This window comes from Ambystoma mexicanum, chromosome 10 (assembly GCF_040938575.1).
Source record: "Ambystoma mexicanum isolate Mex_15411 chromosome 10, UKY_AmexF1_1, whole genome shotgun sequence".
NCBI classification, from domain to species: domain Eukaryota; kingdom Metazoa; phylum Chordata; class Amphibia; order Caudata; family Ambystomatidae; genus Ambystoma; species Ambystoma mexicanum.
Genome location: NC_090932.1, coordinates 1533443327 through 1533466710, shown reverse-complemented (window position 1 = coordinate 1533466710; position 23384 = coordinate 1533443327). Strand labels below are relative to the sequence as shown.

Sequence of the window (23384 nt, the reverse complement as noted above, 5' to 3'; positions counted from 1 at the left end):
CTCACTCTTAATGGCATTAAGGCAGCTATCATTAGTGGCACAGACAGTCTGGTATGAGAGAAGAAGCAAATGTGGCAGAGGGAAGCCTGAAAGAAAGCAGAGTGTCATCTGCATAACATTGAAAATTGGAGCAGAAAGTAGCGATGCAGTGGGCAAGAGGTGCCAGGTAGTGGTTGAAGGGCCAGGGGAGAGATTGGACCCTGGGGAACACCACAGGGAGAGGGAGAAGAGAAGAAAGACTCCAGTTAGACATGAGGGTCGGTCTGTGAGAAAGGAGGTCAACCAGGCCATGGCCTGACCAGTAATGCCAAGGTTGTCCTGGCTATAATTGAGCAGGGTGGCATGGTTGGCCGTGCCAAAAGCAGGGGAAAGATCAAGGAGAATGAGAACAAGAGAGATTGGTGTCCAGATTGGAGAGCAAGTCTTCCCGGGTGTTCAGGAAAGCAGTTTCCGAGCTTCTGGCAGCTCTGAAGTCAGACTGGACATGGAGGCAACCAACAGATTCAGCATTTAGATTAAGCTCCTTGAAACACTTGTGCATAGGCACGTTACAAATGCCATATCATATCAAATCAAGCTGGGAGATGACCAGCTTTTTCAAGAGTTTGCCCAGGAAAGGAGTATTGGAGATCGGGTGATAGTTAGCCGGAGAGGAATGATCGGCCCAGGGCTTCTTTGGAAGGGGGTGCACAAGAGAATGCTTGAGGGGCTGAGGGGAAAGTTCCAGTGGCAAAGGAGTGATTGCAGAAATCGGCCAAGGCTGGAGCAAGGGTGTTTGTTGTGGTCCTTGGTAGTTCTGGATGAGCAGGGGAGAACCTGCTTTGATAAGACTGATAGTTTGGACTTGTCTAGAAACATCAGGGGTGAACAGGAGAAGGGAGGAGAGACGGTCTCAGACGGGCCAGGAGTGGTAGAGGAGGAGACAGAGGAGGAGGAGTAGTAAGTGAGGGTGGACAGGATGTCCTGAGTTTTGGTAGTGAAATGGGAGACCAAGGCCGCACAGAGGGCCTGAGGGGGTACAGGGTATGTAGACTGCAGCAGGATTGGCCAGCTCCTTGCAGATTTTCAAATGTTCGCCTGAGTTGTTAGATGCTGCAGAGATGCAGGCTTGGATGTAGGCTCTCTTCTTGGAGCGGACTTAGCCTGTATTGCCTTTGGAGCAGGGGTAGGCCAGCTTTTCAGGGGGTGCGGCCAAGGCCCTCCACTTCCTCTCTGCCGCCCTACACTTACGTTAAAGGGCAGCAAGGTCAGAATTGTATTGATTATATAGGGGTATAAGGCCAAGAAATCAAAAAAGTCAAAAATATATTAAAAAAAGTAATACTTCCTCACGTAAATATTTTGCAACCTCACTATACGAGAGCCACTGGCTAATAGAAGCAATAGAGGCAAAGGTATACAGAGTGATGGCACCTGTTTTGGAGGAAAGTTGCAGGGAGAGAACATCCAATGAGGTAGAGGATGTCATCTGTCTCGAGGACAGGCAGCCGGTTTCTAGTGTTTGTAAACCTCATGATATGAATTCTGTACATGGGACACAACACACAAGGGCTGAGATTGGTATTCAAACGGATCTCGTGTTGAACACATCGGAATCAAACGATGGGAAGAGGGTTGGGCTTGGTATCATCCAAGGTGTTCCTGAAATCGGTGGGATTCCAGCTCTAGCTGGGCTTGGAATCTTCCCAGGTGTTCCGGAAACCAGTGGGAATGTAGCACTAGGTACAAATAAAATACTGAAGGCGGAATCTTTTGCGGAAGGTTGTAGCTTTGGGCGAAGTGGGTGTTCCCTCGATAGTGTGAGACTGACAAGCAATTCATTAAGAAATTCTACTTCCCTAATTTGCAGCATACCCAGCCTGGCCCAGTGACGGATGAGTCTTTATGTATGGTAAGAGGTAACTTGGGGGTACCCGGCAAGACTTGCATTCACTGCCTTTAGCAGGATAAATTCTTGGGTAAAATGTATGTTCCAACTACCTTGCTGAACCTTGTGGATTATGTTCGTAAAGATGATCCCTTTGGCCACCGAGACAGGAAACCTCAGGGTTTGGGAGCTGTTAGATCCCAGAGTATCCTGAGGGGTGCCAAAGGAAGTGAGGGTCACGGTCATCTCACACACGATAGTAACCGGGGCAGTAATGGTATATTTGATGTCATTGTTAATCATAAGAATTATAGCAACGGACTGCAGGCTACTAAAATAATACAGATGACAAGCCTCTGGGGCCCGACTAAATCAGTGTATTTGAATCGGGGAAATGTACTTAATATTTATCCTTGTGTGACCTTAATAGGATTCCATTTCCAGAACCAGGCCAATGGGAGAAATGTAATATTTACTTTAGCTCCCAACTTGTATCGAATCTGATCATAGCAGAAATTGACACCTTGAGAAAATTGAGATTTCAGGCGAAATTAGTCTAGGTGGAGAAACGCCCCTTAAAGGAGAACTTTAAATATGGTGGGAATTTGAAAGTTGTTTTTCAACCAGATAGACATATCCTGTGCCAAGTGATGCAACAGTACAGAAGCTCGAAAAAACAAAACGAATATTGGGTACAAATTAAAGCTGCTCTGTGGAATTGACCCCTCTTCATTATATTTAGAAACTGAAGGGCTGATTGACAAGGATATTAAACTGAAACTGTTGTCCTGAAACTCAAGGTGGGGGGGGGGACTTCAATCTGTTATCTAACCCCAAAACCATGGCCATGTTGACAGAGTAATTGTATATTTTTGCAAGATACCTGGCATGTGGATAATTTGTCTATAGACTGCTATGAGGTGTTCACCCAACTTGCAAAACACAATAAATAGAGAGGCCTCTGGCGGGTCGGGTGATCGCAATTAAGGGGACATTAGGTTGGATATCTAGGCCAGTGTCTGATCTCCCTTTGGGGATCATGGCAGTGAAAGTATCCTCCTCGGTGGTCGACCTTGAATTTCTGTTGGTCTACTGGCATAAGGGGATAGCAGATTTAAATGGCTGTTTGGAAATAATGACTACACTTATCGGGACTGGCAAGGGGAGGTTTCTAATGGCAGGGTTATACTGGCAGGAGATCTTAACTCTGACTGCTGTATGTCGAATGATGTTAATGAACCATGGGAGACCTTGCAGGGAATGGTCAAGGGAAACCATAAGCAACATTGGGAGAGGATGTGGAATTTATCGCTTGAGTCTTTAGGCCTGGTTTGTATGAATGGGGGTTTGGATGCCGCTGATTCATCAATACCCACCTGGAATAGAGGAGATAGTTACTCTACTATAGACTATATCTTTGACGCACCTTCCTTGCAACAGAGTGTAGGTGTTAAGATTATCCCTAATGCGTGGTGTGATCATAGTGTCCTGAAAGCATACTTTGATATATTAGTAAATAGGTCTGCTAAAGAGGATCTTATTGACCTTAGAACAGTGGGTCAGGGGAAAGGGATAAGATGGTCCGCTCAAAATATAGGGGTTCTAAAGAGCAAACTAGCCTCCTTTATGAGCTCTAGTACCCTACAATGGAAACTGCATTCTTTTAACCCTACTAAGCTTGACACTTTTTTTGGGCTGCTTGATTGATAGGGTTAGTACTAACACTAGTATGAGATTAGGCACATCTTTAATCAACAGGTTTCCTGTGTGAAAGCTTCTGTGCACCGATCTTTGAGGTCAATCTACTGCTCAAAATGGGACGAAGAACAAAAAAATAGAACTAGAATAGTTAAAGGTATGCAAACTATTGTAGGTGCAGAAAAGTAGCGGTGCTGCAAAAGGATGCAGAAACTATGCTGCACACCCTAGTAAAGAGATTTAAGGTCATTCCAGGCATTAATTAATGGTCAAGAGCTTTCTATTATTGTGAGTCAATTAAATGTGGTCTCCAGCCCAATGGGTTGACTTTTTTTTTTCTTCTAACTTGTACGGGGTTAAACCGGGCAATCCAGATGAGGATATTGTCTGAAACCATATTGTGCCGGGGATTGGCAGCCCACTATCGATTACAAGGTGGGGCTGGGGCTCATTAAAACCGCAAAATCTTTCCAGGCGGCGGGCCTGAACAGTTTGACCAGTAATAGCTTTTAAGGGGTCATCCGTGTTTCGGGACGCATGTTCTCACCATGTTTTTTAAGAATATTGTGAAGAATGGAGCATTCCCGATTTCGTGGCAAACTGCCTATGTGGTTCCCATTTTCAAATGCGATGAGCGCTACCAGGCTAGGAATTATCATCCTATTTCCTTAATAGATGCAGACAGTAAAATGTTTGCCTCTACATTGTTGACTCACTTAAATGAGTGGATGAACACATCACAACAACTAAATATATTTCAGACGAGGTTTCGGACAGGTCATTCTACCAACCCGAATGGCATGGTTATGAGGGCACTATAGGAATCGACTTGGGGAAATGATGATGGAGACATTTATGTGGTCTCAATTGACTTCTCAGCAGCCTTCCATTGCGTTATCCGGAGCCGCCTGTGGTCTAAGCTTGCAAAGTGGGGGCCACCGGGAGGTCTGCTGCGACTTATTATGGCTCTCTATGAGAATGCTTGGATCTGGGTTAGACTTAATTTGAAAGTGGATTTGTCCCAGAGGATCTCAACTTGGGTGGGCCGGAGACAGGGATGTGCTCTTGCTCTGTCTTTTTAACCTTTTTGTATCTGATATTGGGGACTACCTGGCTGTGGCGGGTTTGGTTACCCCAAAACTGGGTGAGTTGCGCATCCAATGGTTGGGTTAGGCGGATGATTTTCTGCTCCTCGACTGCACCAAAGTGGGCCTTCAGCGTTTAATGAATTGGTAAACTGCATAAGAGAATGGACTGCTCGTTAACGCTAGGAAAACACATGTATTGGTGCTGTCGAGGGGACGAAAATAGAAAAAGCTGAATTGGAGTACGCAAGAGGTTGCTATTGAAAATACTTCTAGTGTGCTTTATTTGGTGTTCCCTCTCTTGGCCCATCACTCAGGGACAGGACTTTGCTCCTTTCTCACATGGAAAGTTATAACTCTTTCCAATCAAATGATTAAATTGGAGCAAAAATGTGGGTGCTTCTCCGTTAAATCCTCAGTCTGCTTTTATGGGGGCAAGGCTGTGCCTAATCTAATCTACGAGTTGGAATGACACTATTATGAAAGTCAAAATTTTGGGAAACATTAGAGGGACGTTTGTGGAGACGGACGCTTAACCTACCCAACACTATTCCAGTAGCGGCTATCCGATATGAACTGGGAATTGCATCCCTGGAGGCCCGGGTGACGTGGAGACTCTTATCCCTCTTCCATAGTATGATTGCCCCGCTCCCTAATATGCTTTATGTAGAGCTAGGCAAAATTTGGTGACTTGTGGATCAGGACGTGATTCTAATAGGTTTTTGATTGGAATGCGGGATACATGTGACCAGTCTTTGGGAGACTTTAACTTGGATACAGAGACTTTGATCACTAATCCCAGAAGGGTCAAAAGATTGTTATGAGAGACTGGATCGCAGCAATATATAGATTCCACTCTTATCAGTCTTCGATTCACTTTCACTGGGACCGTAAGAGACGCACGGTCATTTCGCTGCTTCTCTTACAGTTTCCGAATCAATACTATGATTCTCCTAAATCTCCGTTGTAATATTTTGCCAACCCGTAAGGTCTGAACACGTAGGAAAATGATAGGCTCATACGATTCCTACTGTCGATTTTGGAAGAACGAGGGAGAAATGGAAACAGTGAAGCAATTGTTACTCTTTTGTCCTTCATTTTGTAAGGAAAGGTCGACCAACATGCCAAAATTTACCAAATGGGGATGATAACTATGTATGGTCCCATTGTATCAATATTCGAAACACTTCAGAGGGTATAGCAAGTGTCATTTTTAAAGTCTATGGATTTCTATAATACAGTATGATTGGCTCTTGCCCTCATGAAATTTGATAGGGGTGCAAACATTTTAAATGGGTACAATTACTTTTTTTATCATTTGACTAGGGCTCAGATGGATTGGGCAGTACTCAATGGTTTTAGCATTTTGGTTTTATAAATCTTAGATTGTGTGATATTGTGTAAAATTGTGCAATAGTTTTATATGAAGTAAGATATTTTCACTTAATAGTTCTTGGTTTCATATGTGATATTATTTGAATCTGTCCATAATTGTGCAATAACGTTATGAATTGAGATCCATGTATTGGTTTGAGTATTTAGGGTTTCTTAGTGAAAGATCATATGATATTTAGTAAAACTGTGTAATGTTTTTTTTCTTATTTTCTCATAGAAAGTTGTAAAGGTGTTTTTTGTAAACCATATACAATACAAATGTAAAAAATACTACCCACGACTTCACTTTGGGTGCCATAGGCATCAATGACACCAAGTTGAGCCAGCACAGATCTGCATTGCATCCCTTGATGTTTGAAAACATTCCAAACGTCAGCTAGGGCTGGTAATCTCAATCTAAGATTAGGAATCTGTAGGAGGAAAGAATAATTAATAGGAACGGCCATCGCTGAATGCTACCAATTTGTTCTTTTATTCTAGTTATTCTCAGCCCTGTCACCTTTCGTGCAGCTAACCACTTGCCCCACAACAATGTGCTTCTTTTGCAGGCTGTGGGATACCATGGGCTTAGAGCTGCAGCCTGACATCTGTGCTTTGCTGATCAAGGATGTCATTTACCATGAAGAAGCTGTGCGGCAGGCCGGTGCAGAGGCACTTTCCAGTGCTCTGTCAGAGTATCGAGACCAAGCATCCAATGTCATGAAAAAACTGATGGAGATCTATCAGGAGAAGCTCTATGTGAGTCTTCAGATTTTTATGTCTGATAAAAGGATGGTGAAAGTATCCTAGAAATATTTCTATAAATTAATGACCAGCTAGCCACAAAGCTAATATCATCATGTTGAAGTCTGCAGGCATTTTTCTGTGAATTTTGTAATGCGTGTTAAAAGTAAACCAAACCGTAATTTTTGTCCTAAATTTCTACTGGATTTGTTGGCTTGTTTGTTTTGATTTATTTTTGTTTCATGTGAGGCTTTTTCCATTAAAAAAAAATGGGTTGTCGAGTTCTCAATCAGTATTTCAGCCTAGTGGAAGCTGTATACATTTTCCTCATCCGATATCCATATACCAGTGCAGCTGATCTTTGGAAAAAGTTCTGCTGCCATGAAGCACCGAGCAGCTCCACGGCGGGTCCATCCGACGCCTCTACGCGCCTCGCACCGGAAATGTCAGGGCCAGTATAAGTAGCGGCGCTGCGCCCAATGAACAAACTCCCTTTTTCTGCGCACTATGTTCGCTTATTGGTAGCATGTCGTCAAGCGTTTCTGGTGATTTGCCATGCTGACTGTGCGAGGCCTCCGGTTTCACGCCATGTGCGGAGTGCGGCAGGCAAATGTTTATCTCTGATCCATACTGCAATTGCTTGTGCTGTCTGGGCGAAGACCACGACACCCAGTTCTGCGGGTCTCGTCAGTCGATGCACCCAAAGGCCCTTGGAGAGCAGGCGGCGAAATAATTCACCTTCATCCACAAGGTGAAGTTTCTGTGGTCTCGGTCGGGGATAGTCGTTCTGAATATCGACCAGCTCACTGTGTGGAGATGGAGAGAGCGGGAGCACCACGAGAGGTAGCGCTCTTCGAGTCAGTCCTCTCACTGGCACTCTTCCTCCTTGAAAGAAAAGAGCCTTCAGCTTCATTTCGCTGGCCTTTTGTTCATTTGTTATGGGTAAAGGGACTAGTCCTTCAGGCTGTCAGTACTGGGAAAATGTTTCCCTTTTTGTCTTTTGACCTGTCTGTTTAGGTAACTTTCGTATTTCACACAGCATCTTTAAATGAATTGCAATGGGGATACTTTTGTATCACCCTAGAGTTACAATAAAGATATTTGTGGTTACTTTTAAATGTGCCTAAAGACGAGCTGGTGGCAGTCGTTACATTTGTACAATGTTTTGCTCTGATTCTAGTTGCCACATTCACGTTTACCCTCTCTTGCTACCAACAGTGCTTTGAGATTTTTCACCTGTTCTTTGGCCATTTTGTTCTTTGACCTTCTTCCTGCCTTCTCAGGTCAGGAATTCCCTTTTTATGGTCATGCATTTGCCCGGGAAAGCTGCTGTCTTTGCAGGCTAATGCATGCCATGTGTATATGGGCTCAGAAAGTGGACTGTCCCCAAACTGGTGCCAGTGTCTCTAGTGTGCATGCATGAGTCGGCCCCACAGTTGTCACTGATTGGGCCACTGCTGGTGTGCACGAGTGGTGCAGGTCGTTGCTATTGGAGGGCTGGGTTTGATCACTCCCCTGAATTTAGGAAAAGGGCAGTAGTGCAGCCATTTCAGCAGATCGGAAGACGAGCCAAGTATCCTGTGTAACTGTGCAGATGACAGAAGACCTGGAGACAAATCTTGGAGAAGCCTGGCAACCATTCTTGCTGCTGTCATGTGAAGCCCTGCTGGAGTACCTGATCTCAGAATGCCCTCCCTGGTGCTTCGACCCTTTGGACTGGTAACACCAACTAGTCCCAAAGTCTTCTCACAAGCTTGGAGCCTTTGGAAGTGTCCCTGTACCACCCAGTCGACTGACAAGCTCTGTTTTGGGCTACCGTGCCAGAAGCATCACTGTTCTGTTTTTTTGCCTGGAACTTTGGTGGTCTCCAGCTAGTCCTACAAGTCGCCTTCCTGACAAGTTTCAGCATCCCAGCATAAACGAGTCCTGTTATGGAAGGCTTCCTTTTCAATGGCTTGTGTGTGTATATATATATATATATCTATCTTGTGGAATCTGCTTAGATCACATTATAGGCATAGGCCGACATCTAGTGGAAGCTGCAGAGTATTACAGTTGTTGTTTTCGAAATTCGAAAAGGGACGTGGCGTGCCTGTAATACTATCCCTAGTGTGACATCCACTGCACCCATGGTCCTTCACGCGCAGAGGTCCCTCATTGTTTTTTTTTCTGCCATTGTGAGCGGTCGCATTAAGCAGAGTTTAATTTCGGCTGACGCCATTTGCTAGCTGAGTTTAAATATAGTTATCCTTTCTGCCCTTTATTATTCCGAAGTCGCTCTTCGACGGGGTAGAAGATTCAGCACAAAGGACAAGCCGGACTTCCCGTTGGAAGGAGTCATGTTAGACAGACCTACTCGGCCTTGTAAAGCCTAGGTGCAGACAGCAGGGAGAGTGGGGGGGGTGGTCATTTGACAATGTATATTGCCACCCTTTCACTTTATCTCCCAGCTGCCCTTCCTAGACATGGATAGGAAACCCTTTAAATTCTGCCCAAACTGTAATAAGTTTCTGTGGATCGATACAGACTTTGCAACCTGTGTCTTGACCGTGACGAAGGGCACTGTCGAACTTGTAAGATTTTTCGACCCTAGAACCTTACAGAGCGAAGTGCTGGGCCCATCACGCCATGCATGCCGAGTCCGCCATGGACGTGGGGGGAGCCTCCAGTGACGACAGTAGCGCTTTTGACGGCGAGGGCGATGGGGGAACAGCCACGTTCCCAAGTGCTAGCCCCGACCCCGTGAGACAGGCCGGCGGCATTGTTGTGGGACTACACCTGGCCGCAAAAGCACTCCCCTTTCCCACACTAAACACACACCCTGCTGCGATGTGTCGGCTCCGCTGAACAAACGCCCAGATTCGGCATCTAGGGGAAGATCAGTAGATTCCCTGTCTTCTGGGCACTCCAAGTCTCAGTTGCCTCACGACAGGCCCCATAAAACAAGATGCCGCACATAAAACCTCCACAACCGAACGCTGAACGTCGCAGACATGGCAGAGGTTCTCCCCAGTTCCGAAAGTCGATGCGTTTCGTTAAAATCGGCAGAAAAGCCTAAAGGTTCAGGGTCATCACATCTGGTTAAAAAAACATGTCCCTGACTGCCTGATTAAGGCCGCTCAATCCAAAAAATCTTCCTCAAAGAGCCCTAATCATAGAGACAGGTCCCAGAAAGTCAAGGACAAGCCTCATAAGGAAAGGTCTGCCCCTTCCAAGGAAAAGGACACTGTTTGGCAAAATTTGAATGCAGTACCCTTTCGGAGCACTACAAGCACCTATGACTACAGGTGTAGACAACCCAACCTTTGGTATAAGCGGTTATAAAGCCTGTTTCAGAAGGGAGCAATAGACTAGTATCACACAAATCTACTTCAATAAGTACACTCTGGAGTTTCTGAATCAGACAAGACCCTTTTGGGATGGCCCACAGACACAACCTACACCCACAGCTGACTTCAGTAACAAGGGTGCTGGGGACATTAATATCTTACTGTTGGCATTCAGAAAACTCTTAAAGTTGGTAAAAGGCAAAGTTTATTAGAGCACAGGAAATTACAAATATTCATAAGCAGGGAAAATACTTTCAGATAGCACTAGAAGAGTCATTCAATTCGAATAGGCTAAGCCAAAGTCAATGGGCAGAAGTCTTTGTGTAGGATGCAGCACTTCAGGCAAGCAAACGGAAAAGTCTTTGCACAAGCTCTTAGGAGTCATTGATAAAAAGAAGAATCAAATGTAGGGCCACAAGCTGATTAGACTTGAGTTGCAGAAGTTACAAGCACTTCCACAGTAAGAGGTAAGTTCTCTTAGACTTGGTTTACATTACCTTAGAAAAGATGCAGCTGATGACGTCTGTTCCTGTGCATCTCTGCAGATCTCACTGTTCCTGGGCCTCAGTCATGGGGACAAGAGGGAGCATGTCGGGACTCCTGCATTGGCAACCAGCAAACTTTACTTTCAGTGGCTGTTTCGCGTTTCAGCTCCTTGCGGTACAGCCAATAGCAATACGTGTGGTTCCTGACTGTCAAGGTGGGCTTTCCTCACATCTGAGGTCCCACACTCGACTGAGGGGGGGGTGGGGGGGCTCAGGCTTGGTCAGTCCTGCTTCATGGGAGTCAGAGGATCTTCCAAAAGCTTTAGGCCAGCTTACAAGCAACGCACACACTCTGGTGTCCCTCTCCCTGGCCCTAAGGTTTCCTGCAGCAACTCTGAGTAAATTCAACCAGCTGTGAGATGGGTGTCCAGGTGGCTTATTTGAGTTGATTGGTCACACCAACTCAAAGGGAGAAGTTGTCCTTGCAGGGCTTCTCTGTCGATGCGAACTTGGCAAGTAGTTGTTGTGGAGAAATCTCCAGAATGGCTAATTTCCCTTACCTACTGAGTCCCTCAGCAGCTTTGCTGGATTTCTAGGATACATTTGTTTCACCTGGTAAGAGTGTAAGCCTTTTTTCCCACTCTTACATGTGTTTTCACTTTTTGTGTGGTCTTGGGCACTGGAGCCTCACCTCCTCCAGCGCACCATATTTTTCATGTTACACAGCACCTTCAGTGCAGTGACACCGGGTTGTCTTTTAGACTTCCCTCCGACTCCATTTTCTGGGGCTGACTACAGACCCCCAGAAAAGGGCAAAAGGTGCCATTAACCTTACCTTAGTCACTTTAATAAACCACAGACCCAGTACACCCCATCTTCCATGGAGTATTGGAAACGGTTAATTCTTATACCTTTTTGTCTGTGCCTCTTGGGACATTGTTTCGCTCCCTTTCCATTAAGTCTTGGCTGGTGGCAGTGGTATCTACCCTAACTTTTCTACCGTGATTATCTTATTAAACCTGATAATGTTTTAGGCTGTTATATTAGCCTCAAACATAAACCTGCTTGACCAAATACATTTTATTTTGGCTCCGGCTGGGTTTATTCGCCATTTCTTTTTGTTAGTCTTTCTCGTGTTTTTCTCTGCACACCAAACCAGGTTTGGTCCCTTTGTTCATTGCCTTTTCGCGGGCTTCCACACAGAAGCCCTCCTTTAGGCGCCTGAGTCTGGGTAGGCCGGATGTGAGGGAGGGGTTTTAGGACCCCTGCCATGGGTTCCCTTGGTAAGCCAAGTCGCATTCCTGTCTGATTGGCTAAGGGGACTGGCCTTGCCAGGCCAGCCACCCTGCTGTGTGATTGACAGCCAGGCTTTATGAATGGGGAAAACTGCTTAAAAAGCAGGTCTCTGGGACTGGAAGAGCAGAATCGCCACGAACGAAAGAACCAACGAGGAACTGGAAGAAGAGGACAAGACTGAACCGCCCGGTGAAGCCCTGCTGCAGGTCCGAATCTCCAGAATCCGATGACAGCAGATCCTCCAAGAAACTTCTTCCCTTGAGCTTGTGGGACCAACCAGTTCACCCAAACTGCAAGCCAGGACCCCTCCTCCGGTCAAATTCGCTGTACATAGCTACAGTGGGCCGGATAGTTAGGAAGGTCGGACTCTGCTTGGGTTTTAAGGAGCGCACCTTTTATTCGTTGCTTTGCTCTGCTGCTGGTTTCTTCCCTGGGTAGTGCAGGACCCTCCAGTCTTCCTAGTTCTGATCAGTCCGACAGGCGCTTCAGGAACTGTGAGCCTGCAGGAACTACCAAGAACGTCTGCCTTAGCAAAAGCTCCCTCTCTGTTTTAAGGTACTGTGCAAATTTGGTTGTGCGTTTCGTTCAGCTGCAGTGAAAGTGTTTGAAATCTTTCTCCAATCCGAGGGCTTGGCCTTCTCTTCTCTTTGAACTAACTTTTCTACAAACCAACCTCATCTGGAAACCGTGCCACTACCTTTACTGCAAACTACCCTAAACTGTATTATCTTGAGCAAAAGACTTTTGAACCATTGACTTTGGCCCTAAGCCTTTTCTATCTGATTTTATCATTGTAGTCTCTCTTGTTCACTTGCCCGGAGTACTTAACTGTTGGTGTGGATTCATTTCTGTTAACATTTGTCTTTCCCTCCCTTTTAAATTGCTGGAGTGGCATTTTGCTCCCTCTTCATTCTGTGAGGTTAACTTGTCCGGAATTTCAGGGAAGTGGTGTGGTGTATTCGGAGTGATTTTTAGACTGCTTATAATAGTGTAATGTTATACAACTTAAGAGTGAAATAAATGTATATTTTTACTTGAAAACCTTGAGTCAGTGTTTGCCTGAATCATAGTAATTGCTGTCCTTTGTGTAACTATTTGATACTGCTCACTTACGCGCGAGAAAAAAATCTGGCTGCTCTGCTACTGCTACCACTTTAACTGTATAGTACAGGTTTGTACCAAAGGTGAAATTGTACTGTCACTTGCAGTCTTAATTGTGTGGTGTTCCCAAAGGGTACTGCATATAATTCTGCCTAACAGTAGTCACTGCAGCAGGTCTTCACCGGGCAAACCATCGGTCCAGGAGGTGCAGCAGGTGTCCTCTTCAAGCTCTTCTTCGGTTCCTTCGTCCAGTGGTCGATTCTGCCTTCCAAGCCAAAAGACTCGCCTTTTATTCCGTTCTCTCCTATTCATTCCAGCCTAGCTGTCACTCACCCAGCAGGGTTGCTCTCCTTGCGAGACAGCCAGCCAATCATCATAGTGTTTTTGGGTCTCCTAGGAGACTGAACATTGGGAGTTTCGGCACCTCCCTCACTTCATGCCTACCTCAGACACTCAGGTGCCAGAGGCGGGTGTACAGACTGGAGGCGGGTCTGTACTGGTGCTCTCTATATGGTAGAGGAGAGGCACAGAGGACCCCAGCCAATATTGTCTATTGTTGGTAACAATGGATGAGCAATCAAGGCCTAGCTTCTCAGGAGGATGCAGGCTGGTTCTTAAGTACAGTGTAGTCCTCAAGCATCCACAAATGAATGTCCACACACTGTATTAGTTAAAACAGTCTTTATATAATTAAGGTTCAAGGTTATATATACAATCACAATAACTCACTTTGTGCTCAGTAAATCTACAATGGCAAATATATACAGTTCTTCGTGGTACCACAATTATCAGATTTCATCAAAGTGCATCAACTGTACTTGGGTTACATGTCACACACATCAATTAATAAAGGTAACCAACAATAGACCTAGGAGGAAAGCAGTTGGTTAGAACAATTGGCAGAATACTGGCCCCGTTAACTAGACACAATTCTGTGTGGAGATCGTCCCCCCGCCCCACCTGCCTGGGCAACTTGTAAATTAAAGATAGATCACAAGCCCAGTCCATATATTGTCCTATAAGTCTTATTTCCTTCTATAAGGTTTCTACCACCCCAATGTAACCTGGAATAGCAGAGTTCGACGTCGGATCGTCGACGGATCATTCTTGAGCGGCTCCCTTTAAAGCGGGAGCCACGGATCGTCGAGATCCCTCGAAGAAAGTGAACTTGGCGTTGAGGCGGCAGTTTCGGTCTCAGCGGTGCTCGTCGACGACTGAAGACCTCCTGCAAGGAAGAGGTATGTGGGGCACCTCGATGTCGATAGTTCAGGACCGCAAAGAGATTGTGAAGAACTGTGGCCCAGCAAGGGCGTCGAGTCGTCCAGCGTCTCTATGGTCTTTGGGTGGTCGGGAAGCCCACTGGTGGATGCTCCTCGGCATGTCGACGGCCTGGCCTTTTCCGGCAGGATAAGGCGGGCGGCGGTGCGGACACGCGCGTCCGTGAATCAAAAGTCTTAGGCAAAGGAGCGTGCAGCTCCGGACGTCGATGGCACAGCGTCAAGTGGTCCCCTCTTCTGAGCAACATGGCTTCGACAGGCCTCCAGCGGTTATGCAAACCCTGGTCGACGGCGGTGGGCGAAATGTCCGGTGCTTATCTTCGTTCTCCTCGGTGGTCCCCATCTCCAGTCGGCAGCCTTTCGAGGGTCTGACTTCCAGGGCGCTTCGGCGAAGGTTTAGCGGTGCTCGATGGTTCCTCGGAGCACGGGAAGAGGGTGCCTAACCAGGTCCTCTCTGGGATCAGTCTCGACGGCTTTCGAATTTCGGCAAAAGGAGACAGCAGTCAACCTTCTTCTTCAGGCTCGGTTCGAGATTAAGCATCAGTTTCAACTTCAGCTTCTGAGCGAATTCTAGCAGTGAGTGCCCTAGATATACCAGTTGATCTTTCATTCTGCTGGGTCACACTCAGGCAACCAATCACTCAGAAGGGCATTCAGCAGTCAGCCAGCCAATCGGGCATACAGTGCATTCAGGCCATGCTCCTCCCTCTCAGACACTCACAAGAACAAATGTGTATTGGGACAAGTACCCAGCCATTCAACACTACACACTGCATTCATACCAGTTTCGTGCAGGGCTGTCTCAGTCATTGTGTTTCATACTAGAAACCAGACATCCACAACAAGAAATGCATATTGGTCACACACTCCATTCACCCAGGTCGCACTCACAGGGTGTACCCACAACATACAGTCACTGGGAAGGCTCCCAGTCTGGCCTGGACTTCACAACACCACCATATATGGAACTTCCACCCAACATTCAGTCAGGGGGAAGGGACAGAGTCGGGGCTTCCCAGGACTTTGGGAAAACAAGGTAACGGAATAGAAAGCAAGAGGCCACAGGGGCCATCTTGTTTCCCATCGGGCATCAACTGATTCCAATGGCAGGGCCTGGGTATCCCAAAATGGAGGATACTCAGAGCACCAGCCCATACCCTGCTCAGTGGGCCACAGAGGTGCCGTAAAACATACACTAGGCGCACAGGGTTTCACCCCCACCCATGGGTGCCATAAGGGTATCCCATGGGTCTGTACACCAAACCAAAAACAGGAAGAGCTGCACTGCCAGGAGTCCACCTGGATTCCTGGTCAGAAAACAATACAGAGCACAAATGAAAAAGGATTTCAGGATAGGGAGGCTCTATCAGGCCAGTGCATTTCCAGCATCACAGCGGGTTTCTCTCAGAAACCCCGCCAAAGGCGATGTGAACAAAGAGACCAAACCTGGTTTGGCGCGCAGAGAAAATCTTGAAGGGTCTTTCCACAGAGAAATGGCAAAAAAAGACCAGTCACTATAGGAGGCTCAGCGCCATTTTGAAAAACATGGCTCTGCGATTTAACGTTACCGGAGCTGCGAACAGTTCGCAGTCGGGGTAAATCATGGTAGTTCATAACAAAACCACTGTAGCCCTCCATTCTGAGAGGAAAGGATAACATATAAATGCTACTTGAGTAACTAGACACAGGGGATACTAAGTAACCCCTCCAGCACTCTATTGTAAGATTGGCTGTTCTGGGTCTAGAAATGTACAGGACTAAGTGAAGTAAATTTCACTCCACTGCTCTGGGAAACAGTTGATCCCAGAGAAGGTATGTAAACCTTGTGAAATCGTAAAGACTTCCTTGTGGCACTGCACTGAAGGTGCTTTGTGACACAATTGTAAAAGCTGATGCCTATGGAGTTGGTTAGACTCCATAACCAAAAAGAAACTGTGTATAAAATCACATTGAAATACATGAGAAAGTTGGAGAAAGGGTCTCTCTCTCTCTCTCTCTCTCTCTCTCTCCACGTAAAATAAATCGAGGTTCAAAATCCAGCAAAGTTGCTGGGGGGTCTCTAAGGTTAAGGGAATTAACACATTTTTCAGAATTTTCCTTAACAGACACTGGAAAGTCTGCCCCTTCCAAGTAAAAGGACACTGTGCCACATTAGGAAGATGAGGGTCCTTTATGTGAGGCCCTACCTAACAAAGACTGCACACCCCTAGCCCCCTTACACCTTCTCCAGGGGTCATTCCCAGCTTGGCCCTATGGTCAGCAGAGGACATTGATAGGGTGATGTCTAGAATGTCTTTCTTTGCAGAGAACTCTCATGCTCTAGAAAATGTCCAGGTTACACCTCTCACTGGTCAAGCCTCAAGCTCTCAGACCCCGTCTTCCACTCCTCAGCCCCACTCTTCATCCGAGCCTCCAGCAAAGAGGTCTCACACTTCTGCTGAGCTTTGACATCCATACAGATACTGAAGGGGAACAAGACTAATATCATATATGGGGATGATGATGTTGATAATGGGGATAATAATGACTATAATAATGACTATAATAATGACGATGAGTCGGAGGTTTACAATATGGCTTCTCCCATTCCATAAGTCTTATCTCTGCCTGATCCTCCAGTTGATAATCAGCTATTATTTAATGACCTACTAATCAAAGCAGCTGAGCACTTCGGTATTCAGACTCGGGAGGTCCAGCAGGACAAATATTTTGTCGAAGATATCCTGGGAGACAAAAAAGCGGCCACCCAGTTCATACCCATCTTAAAGTCGGTCCAAAGAAGGATCCAACCCTCTCTTGAGATGCCCAATATGACAAGGGCAGCTAACCCACGAATAGAAAAACTATTCCGTCTGGCACCATCTGATCCTTATATATCAGAGGTGAACTTAAACTGGATTCTCTAGTTGTCACAACTACTCGAAAGAGGGCGGGTACACCTCTGGCCTCTTGTGAAGCAACTCCAGACAAGGAGAGCAAGAAGCTTTATACCATGGGCTGCAAAGTTGCAACTTCAGCGGCATTTCAAGCTAGGATCGCCAACAATTCCGCACTGTTGGCCAGCTAGGACTACAATAAATAGGACAAGGTCACGGCCCTGAGTGTATCTGCTCCCTAACCTCTAAAATCTAGACTAATCCTAGTGGCTGCCGAAGGCAAAGCCACTGCCAGCAGCTTGCTGAAAAACAACCTCAACGCTGCAGATAATGCAAGCTGTGTAATTGCAGAAGGAGCAATTCTCAAGCACCATGCTTGGCTTTGCCAGTCTGGCTTTAAGTTTGAGATGCAGGCCACGCTACTCAATATGCCCTTAGAACTGACTGTACTATTCAGCAAAGCGGCTGAGGACGTTCTGATGTCGGCTAAGGAGGAGTATGATGCACTCAAATCCCTTGGCCAACTTACAAATAAACAAACTGGGTAAAGGGCGGATGCAATTTTTGCCGTTTTCCTGGTCAAAATTCTGAGAGGCTTCGGTTACGGTCTGAACCAGAATTCATCGTGGAACAACCAGGGTCAAACATCCCAGAGTTATCCAAGAGGCCAGCGCAGGGGAGGCGTCCGGGGGAGATCCTCCACTTCCCGAGGTGGAGGAACGCCTCCCAAACAATGACAGTCCGCTGCAAGTCCCCTCCCATGCCTCCCCAGTTAGGGGACGGATTTCAAACTTAACCCATGCATGGGAGGGTATAACCACGGACAAGTCGGTGTTATCGACGATAGTGGGAGGTTATTGCGTGGAGTTCCTAGAAACACCATCAAACCTCCCCCCACGCCAAAGGAAGACCTCAAGAGAAGAACTCATCTTGATAGTAGTCAACGCGCTGCTTCTCAAGCACGCCATCGAGATCATGCCGACCAACGAGGTAAACAAGGGTATTTATTCAACATACTTCCTTGAGCCAAAAAAAGATCTAACCATGCACCCATTGTTAGACTTGCGCCCTGCAAACACTTATGTAAGACCACACAAGTTCTGCATGACAACACTACAAGAAGTAATTCCACTGCTAAAACAGGGGGAATACATGGCAACATTGGATATGAAAGATGCCTATTTTCATATTTCAATGCACCCAGCGCACAGAAAACTCTTGCCGTTCAAAGTAGCAAACCAGCACTACCAATTCAAGGTGCTACTCTTCGGAATAGCTTCAGCGAGGTGGTGGCGGCGCACCTACGCAGGGAGGCTATCCCAGTGTACCCCTACCTGGACAACTGGCTGATCTGATAGTCGGTCTGATAGCACAGCGAGTAGAGCACTCGCTTTGACATCTGTGCCGAGCCTGCCGACGCAGGTTCGAATCCTGGCAGGGCGAAACTCAGCCTTTCATCCTTCCGAGCTCGATAAATGAGTACCACATACTGTGAGTAATAAAAAGCAGCACTCAGATACCTACTGAGGGTTCGTAGTGCTATATAAATGCTAAATTATTATTATTATTAAATTATTATCGCAGGAGAAACTCCCCATCTTTGCAAACAAAACACGCAAAGAACAATAAATCTCCTATTCCAATTGGGATTCTTAATAAAGTAAAGTCTTCTACCATACACATCAAAACCGTTCCTAGGAGCTGTATTAGATACAAAGACAGACTTAGCCTGCCCATCCATGAAAAGAGGGAAAAATATGCCTTGGCAAATACCCCATTATCAAGCAGTCTCCAGATAAGTGAACGCAAAGCAATGTGTTTTCTTGGCATGATGGCATTGTGCATATATCTTGTCCGACACGCACGTTTGTGCATGCAACCAATTCAGGAGTGGTTGGCGGAACAATGGTCTCATGCAAATGGTCAGTGGGACGATCTAGTGGTCGTTTCACATACACTAGTTCAAAATCTACGCTGGTGGTCAAGAGAAAATCTGTTAAAGGGAAAACCCGTCCACGAACCCGAGGCGCAAAGCGATTGTCACAACAGACACGTCACTCTCCGGGTGGGGGGGGGGGGCTCATTACCTTCACCACACAGCACATGGTCTGTGGATTCACGTCACAGCACAAAACCATATCAACCTGCTGGAACTACTAGCAGTCCACAAAGCGCTTCAAGTCTTCCAAGCACAACTGACGAACCAAGCGATTCAAATTCTAACGGACAGCACAACTGCAATGTTCTACATCAACAAGCAGGGGGGCACACACTTTCCAAGTCTATCCAAGTTGGTGCAGAAAATATGGAAGTGGGCACTCAAACGGGGGATGTCCCTATCCTTCCAACACGTTCCAGGGGTACTCAACACTCTAGCAGACTCTCTGAGCAGAGATTCCCTACCAGAGGAACATGAGTGACAACTAAACTCAAGCGTCGTAGACCACATCTTCTCTCATTGGGGTTACCCCACACCAGACTTGTTTGCTACAGGAGAAAACAAGCAATGCCCAGACTTCGCGTCCAGGTTCCCCCAGCCAGACTCCAAGGGTACGCCCTATGGATGAACTGGTCAGGGAAATTTGCATATGCTTTCCCCCACCCGCCGCACCGCCCGGCACCTTTAATGAGCAGGATAGTGAACAAGATGCACATAGAACAGATGACACATCCTCATCCTAGTTGCGCCTATGTGGGCGCGACAACCATGGTATCCACATCTGCGCAAACTTGGCGATGTGTGATCCCATCAAGCCCCCGTACCTGTTAACCCAACACAGGGAACAGTGCACCCACAACCACACTAAATGAACTTGGCAGCATGGCTCCTGAAGTCATGGAGTTCGGACACCTTAATCTACCATAGCGGTGTATGGATATCCTCAAGGAGGCACGAAAACCAAACACTAGGCACTATTTCGACAAGTGGAGGAGATTTGTAATTTGGTGCCAGTCAAAATGTACTCCTTCACACATTCTAAATTACATGCTCCACTTGTTATATTCGACGTTAGTATTTAACTCTATAAAGGTCCACCTGCAGCTTTATCAGCTTATACCACCTCTCAAAGTAGAGTATCGTGGTGGAAGGTTCCAGTCATTAAGGCATTCATGGAAGGAGTAGAGAGACTCCATCCTCCAAGAAGAGTTAGTGAATTGCAAGCATTGTCAGTGCAGGACCCTTTCTTTATCCATAAAGATAAATTGGTTTTACGTACTCACCCTAGGTTCTCCCCTAAATTCATTTAAAAATTCCACGTAAACCAATCCATTGAGCTTCCGGCTTTCTTTCAGAATCCAACTTGCTCAGCTGAGGTTAAACTCCACACACTAGGTGTGAGGAGGGAGGTCCTTTACTACATAAACAAAACCAGGCCACTTCGGAAAACCGATTAACTGTTTGCCTCCGTACCACCAGGCAGAGAAGGAGACCGCATTTCCAAGAATGCCATCGCCAGATGGATAGTCGGATGTATACAATTATGCTATTCATTATCAAACAAAACACTGCCTTTCACACCAAGCGCTCACTCCACATGGAGCACAGGAGCTACTCTGGCTTTTATAGCAAATGCCCCCTTAGACAGCATTTGCAAAGTAGCTTTATGGGTCTCAGTACACACCTTCACTCAGCACTACTGCATCGACACACGTTCCAAAGCAGATACACAGTTGGGACAAGCGGTTCTAAAACATCTATTTGCCGCTGCTCCTTCTCACAACCCACCACCTTCTCCTAACAATGCTCCCGAATCTATGCATAGCATGTGATCTAAGCCGATTCCACAAGTCTCAGAAGGGATACATAACTCTCCGTAATCATATTTCTGATGCTTGTATCTGCTTAGATTCACATGCGCCCAGCCTTCCTCCGCTGAGAGAAGGTGCATAGATGTTATGAGCTTTCTGTTATCTATCTGCTTGGATACACCTGTACTCATGCTGCACTTCATGCAATCTCATGTCAGAACAAAACAATCTGAGGGACCTCGATGCGTGAAGGACCATGGGTACAGTGGACGTCACACTAGTGATAGTATTACTGTCGACATCCCTTTTCGAGTTTCGAAAACAACTGTAATACTCTGCGGCTTCCACTAGATATTGACGTTTAACGTCATGTTGTGCAAAGCAGCAGAACGCTTCTAGATCGCCACAGATGAAGCTGTCCCTGAAACTGACTTTGTGGAAGACATTCTCAAAGAGAAGCCACCGGCCAGCCAGGCTATTCCTCTCCTCAATTCGCTTAAAATGCCTGGCTCCCTCCTTAACACCTGCTCTTACAAGAGGTGTTAATCCGAGAATAGAAAAGCTTTTTCGTCCTTCTCCCTCAGACCCCCTTTATATCGGAGGTCACTCCACCCCAGACTCTCTGGTGGTGACCACTACAAGAAAGAGGCCATGGGTTCCTCTGTCAACCGGCGAGGCACCCCCTGACAAAGAGTGTAAAAGACTCTACGCCATAGGAAAGTTAGCCAGCAAGGCGGACGCTCAGTGGGCCTTGCTACAAGAAGGCCTACAGGAGATTTCTGAACCACTAGGCTAGTCTCCTGGCCACAGTGACTGAGGGCAGATAAGTGAATCAAAGCATACTTAAAAACGCTTTGGATTCCGCCGAAACAGGTGGTCGATCTCTGGCTCAGGGCACACTCCTGAAGAGACACACGTGACTAAGGAACTCTGGGTTCAAGCCAGAGACACAAGTGTCATTTATAAATAAACCCTTGGAAGAATCCAACCTGTTTGGAAGAGCCCCTCGACGAGGCCCTCGAGACCGCAAAAAAGGAGCATGACACCTTGAAGACGCTAGACCAAATTACACAAAGACCCTCTACAAGATGAGGATCTGGGTCCAGATGGCTTATTCACTGCCAACTGTTAGGCAGAATTATATGCAGTACCCTTTGGGAACACCACACACAATTAAGACTACAAGTGACAGTACAATTTCACCTTTGGTACAAGCCTGTACTACACAGTTAAAGTGGTAGCAGTAGCAGAGCAGCCAGAATTATCTCAAGAGTAAGTGAGCAGTATCAAATAGTTACACAAAGGACAGCAGTTACTATGATTCAGGCAAACACTGACTCAAGGTTTTCAAGTAAAAGAATGTACATTTATTTCACTCTTCGGTTGTATATCATTACACTATTATAAGCTGTCTAAAAATCACTCTCCTAATACACCACATCACTTCCCTTAAATTCCAGACAAGTTAAGCTCACAAAATGAAGTGGGAGCAAAATCGCACTCCAGCAATTTGAAATGGAGGGAAAGACGAAAGTTAACAGAAATCAATCCGCACCAACAGGTAAGTACTCGGGGCAAGCGAACAATAGACTACAATGATCAAATCAGATAGAAAAGGCTTAGGGCTAAAGTCAATGGTTCCAAAGTCTTTTGCTCAAGATAAAACAGTTCAGGGTAGTTTGTGGTAAGGTTTCTGGCACAGTTTCCGGACGAGATTGGTTGGTAGAAAAGTTAGTTCAAAGAGAAGAGAAGGACAAGACCTCGGATTGGTGAAAGATTTCAAACACTTTCACCGCGGCTGAACGAAACACTTAACCGGATTTGCACAGTACCTTAAAACGGAGAGGGAGCTGTAGCTGAGGCAGACGTTCCTGGTAGTTCCTGCAGGCTCACGGTTCCTGAAGCAACTGTCGGACTGATCAGAAGTAGGAAGACTGGAGGGTCCTGCACTACCCAGGGAAGAAACCAGCAGCGGAGCAAAGTGACGAATAAAAGGTGCGCTCCTTAAAACCCAAGCAGGGTCTGACCTTCCTGGCTATCTGGCCCACTGAAGCTCTGTACAGTGAATTCGACCAGAGGAGGGGTCCTGGCTTGCAGTTTGGGCAAACTTGTGGTCCCACCAGCAAAAGGGAAGAGGTTTCCTGGAGTATCTTCTGTTGTTGGATTCTGGAGATTCGGACCTGCAGCAGGGCTTCACTGGGCGGGTAATCATTGTAGGGGTCCTCTTCTTCCAGTTCCTCGTAGGTTCTTTTGCTGGGCCCTGAAGACCCTCACGTATGGAAACAAGGCACAATCACCATACACCCATTGATACGACAGACACGAGGATCGATTTCCAAGTACTAAGGTTTATTGCAAAGCAAATATTTTCAGTCGGCCAACTGGGTCCAACGTCTCGCAACGTGTGATCACCCAGACCTCGTGAGACGCAAGAGAACGAACTTTCTACAGTAGTATCATATATATAAAAAGACAATCGTACAATCTTTTTGTGACACATCA

General features: G+C 46.3%; 1 protein-coding gene across 1 annotated transcript in view; it reads left to right on the top strand.

Annotated features, from left to right (window-relative positions):
- The window catches only part of GCN1 (GCN1 activator of EIF2AK4), a 1783851-nt gene that overhangs the window by 1130449 nt on the left and 630018 nt on the right, over positions 1–23384 (top strand). The window contains exon 30 of the mRNA XM_069619734.1: positions 6594–6783. Within this exon, the coding sequence (XP_069475835.1) occupies positions 6594–6783 (190 nt within the window). The remainder of the gene's footprint in view (positions 1–6593; positions 6784–23384) is intronic.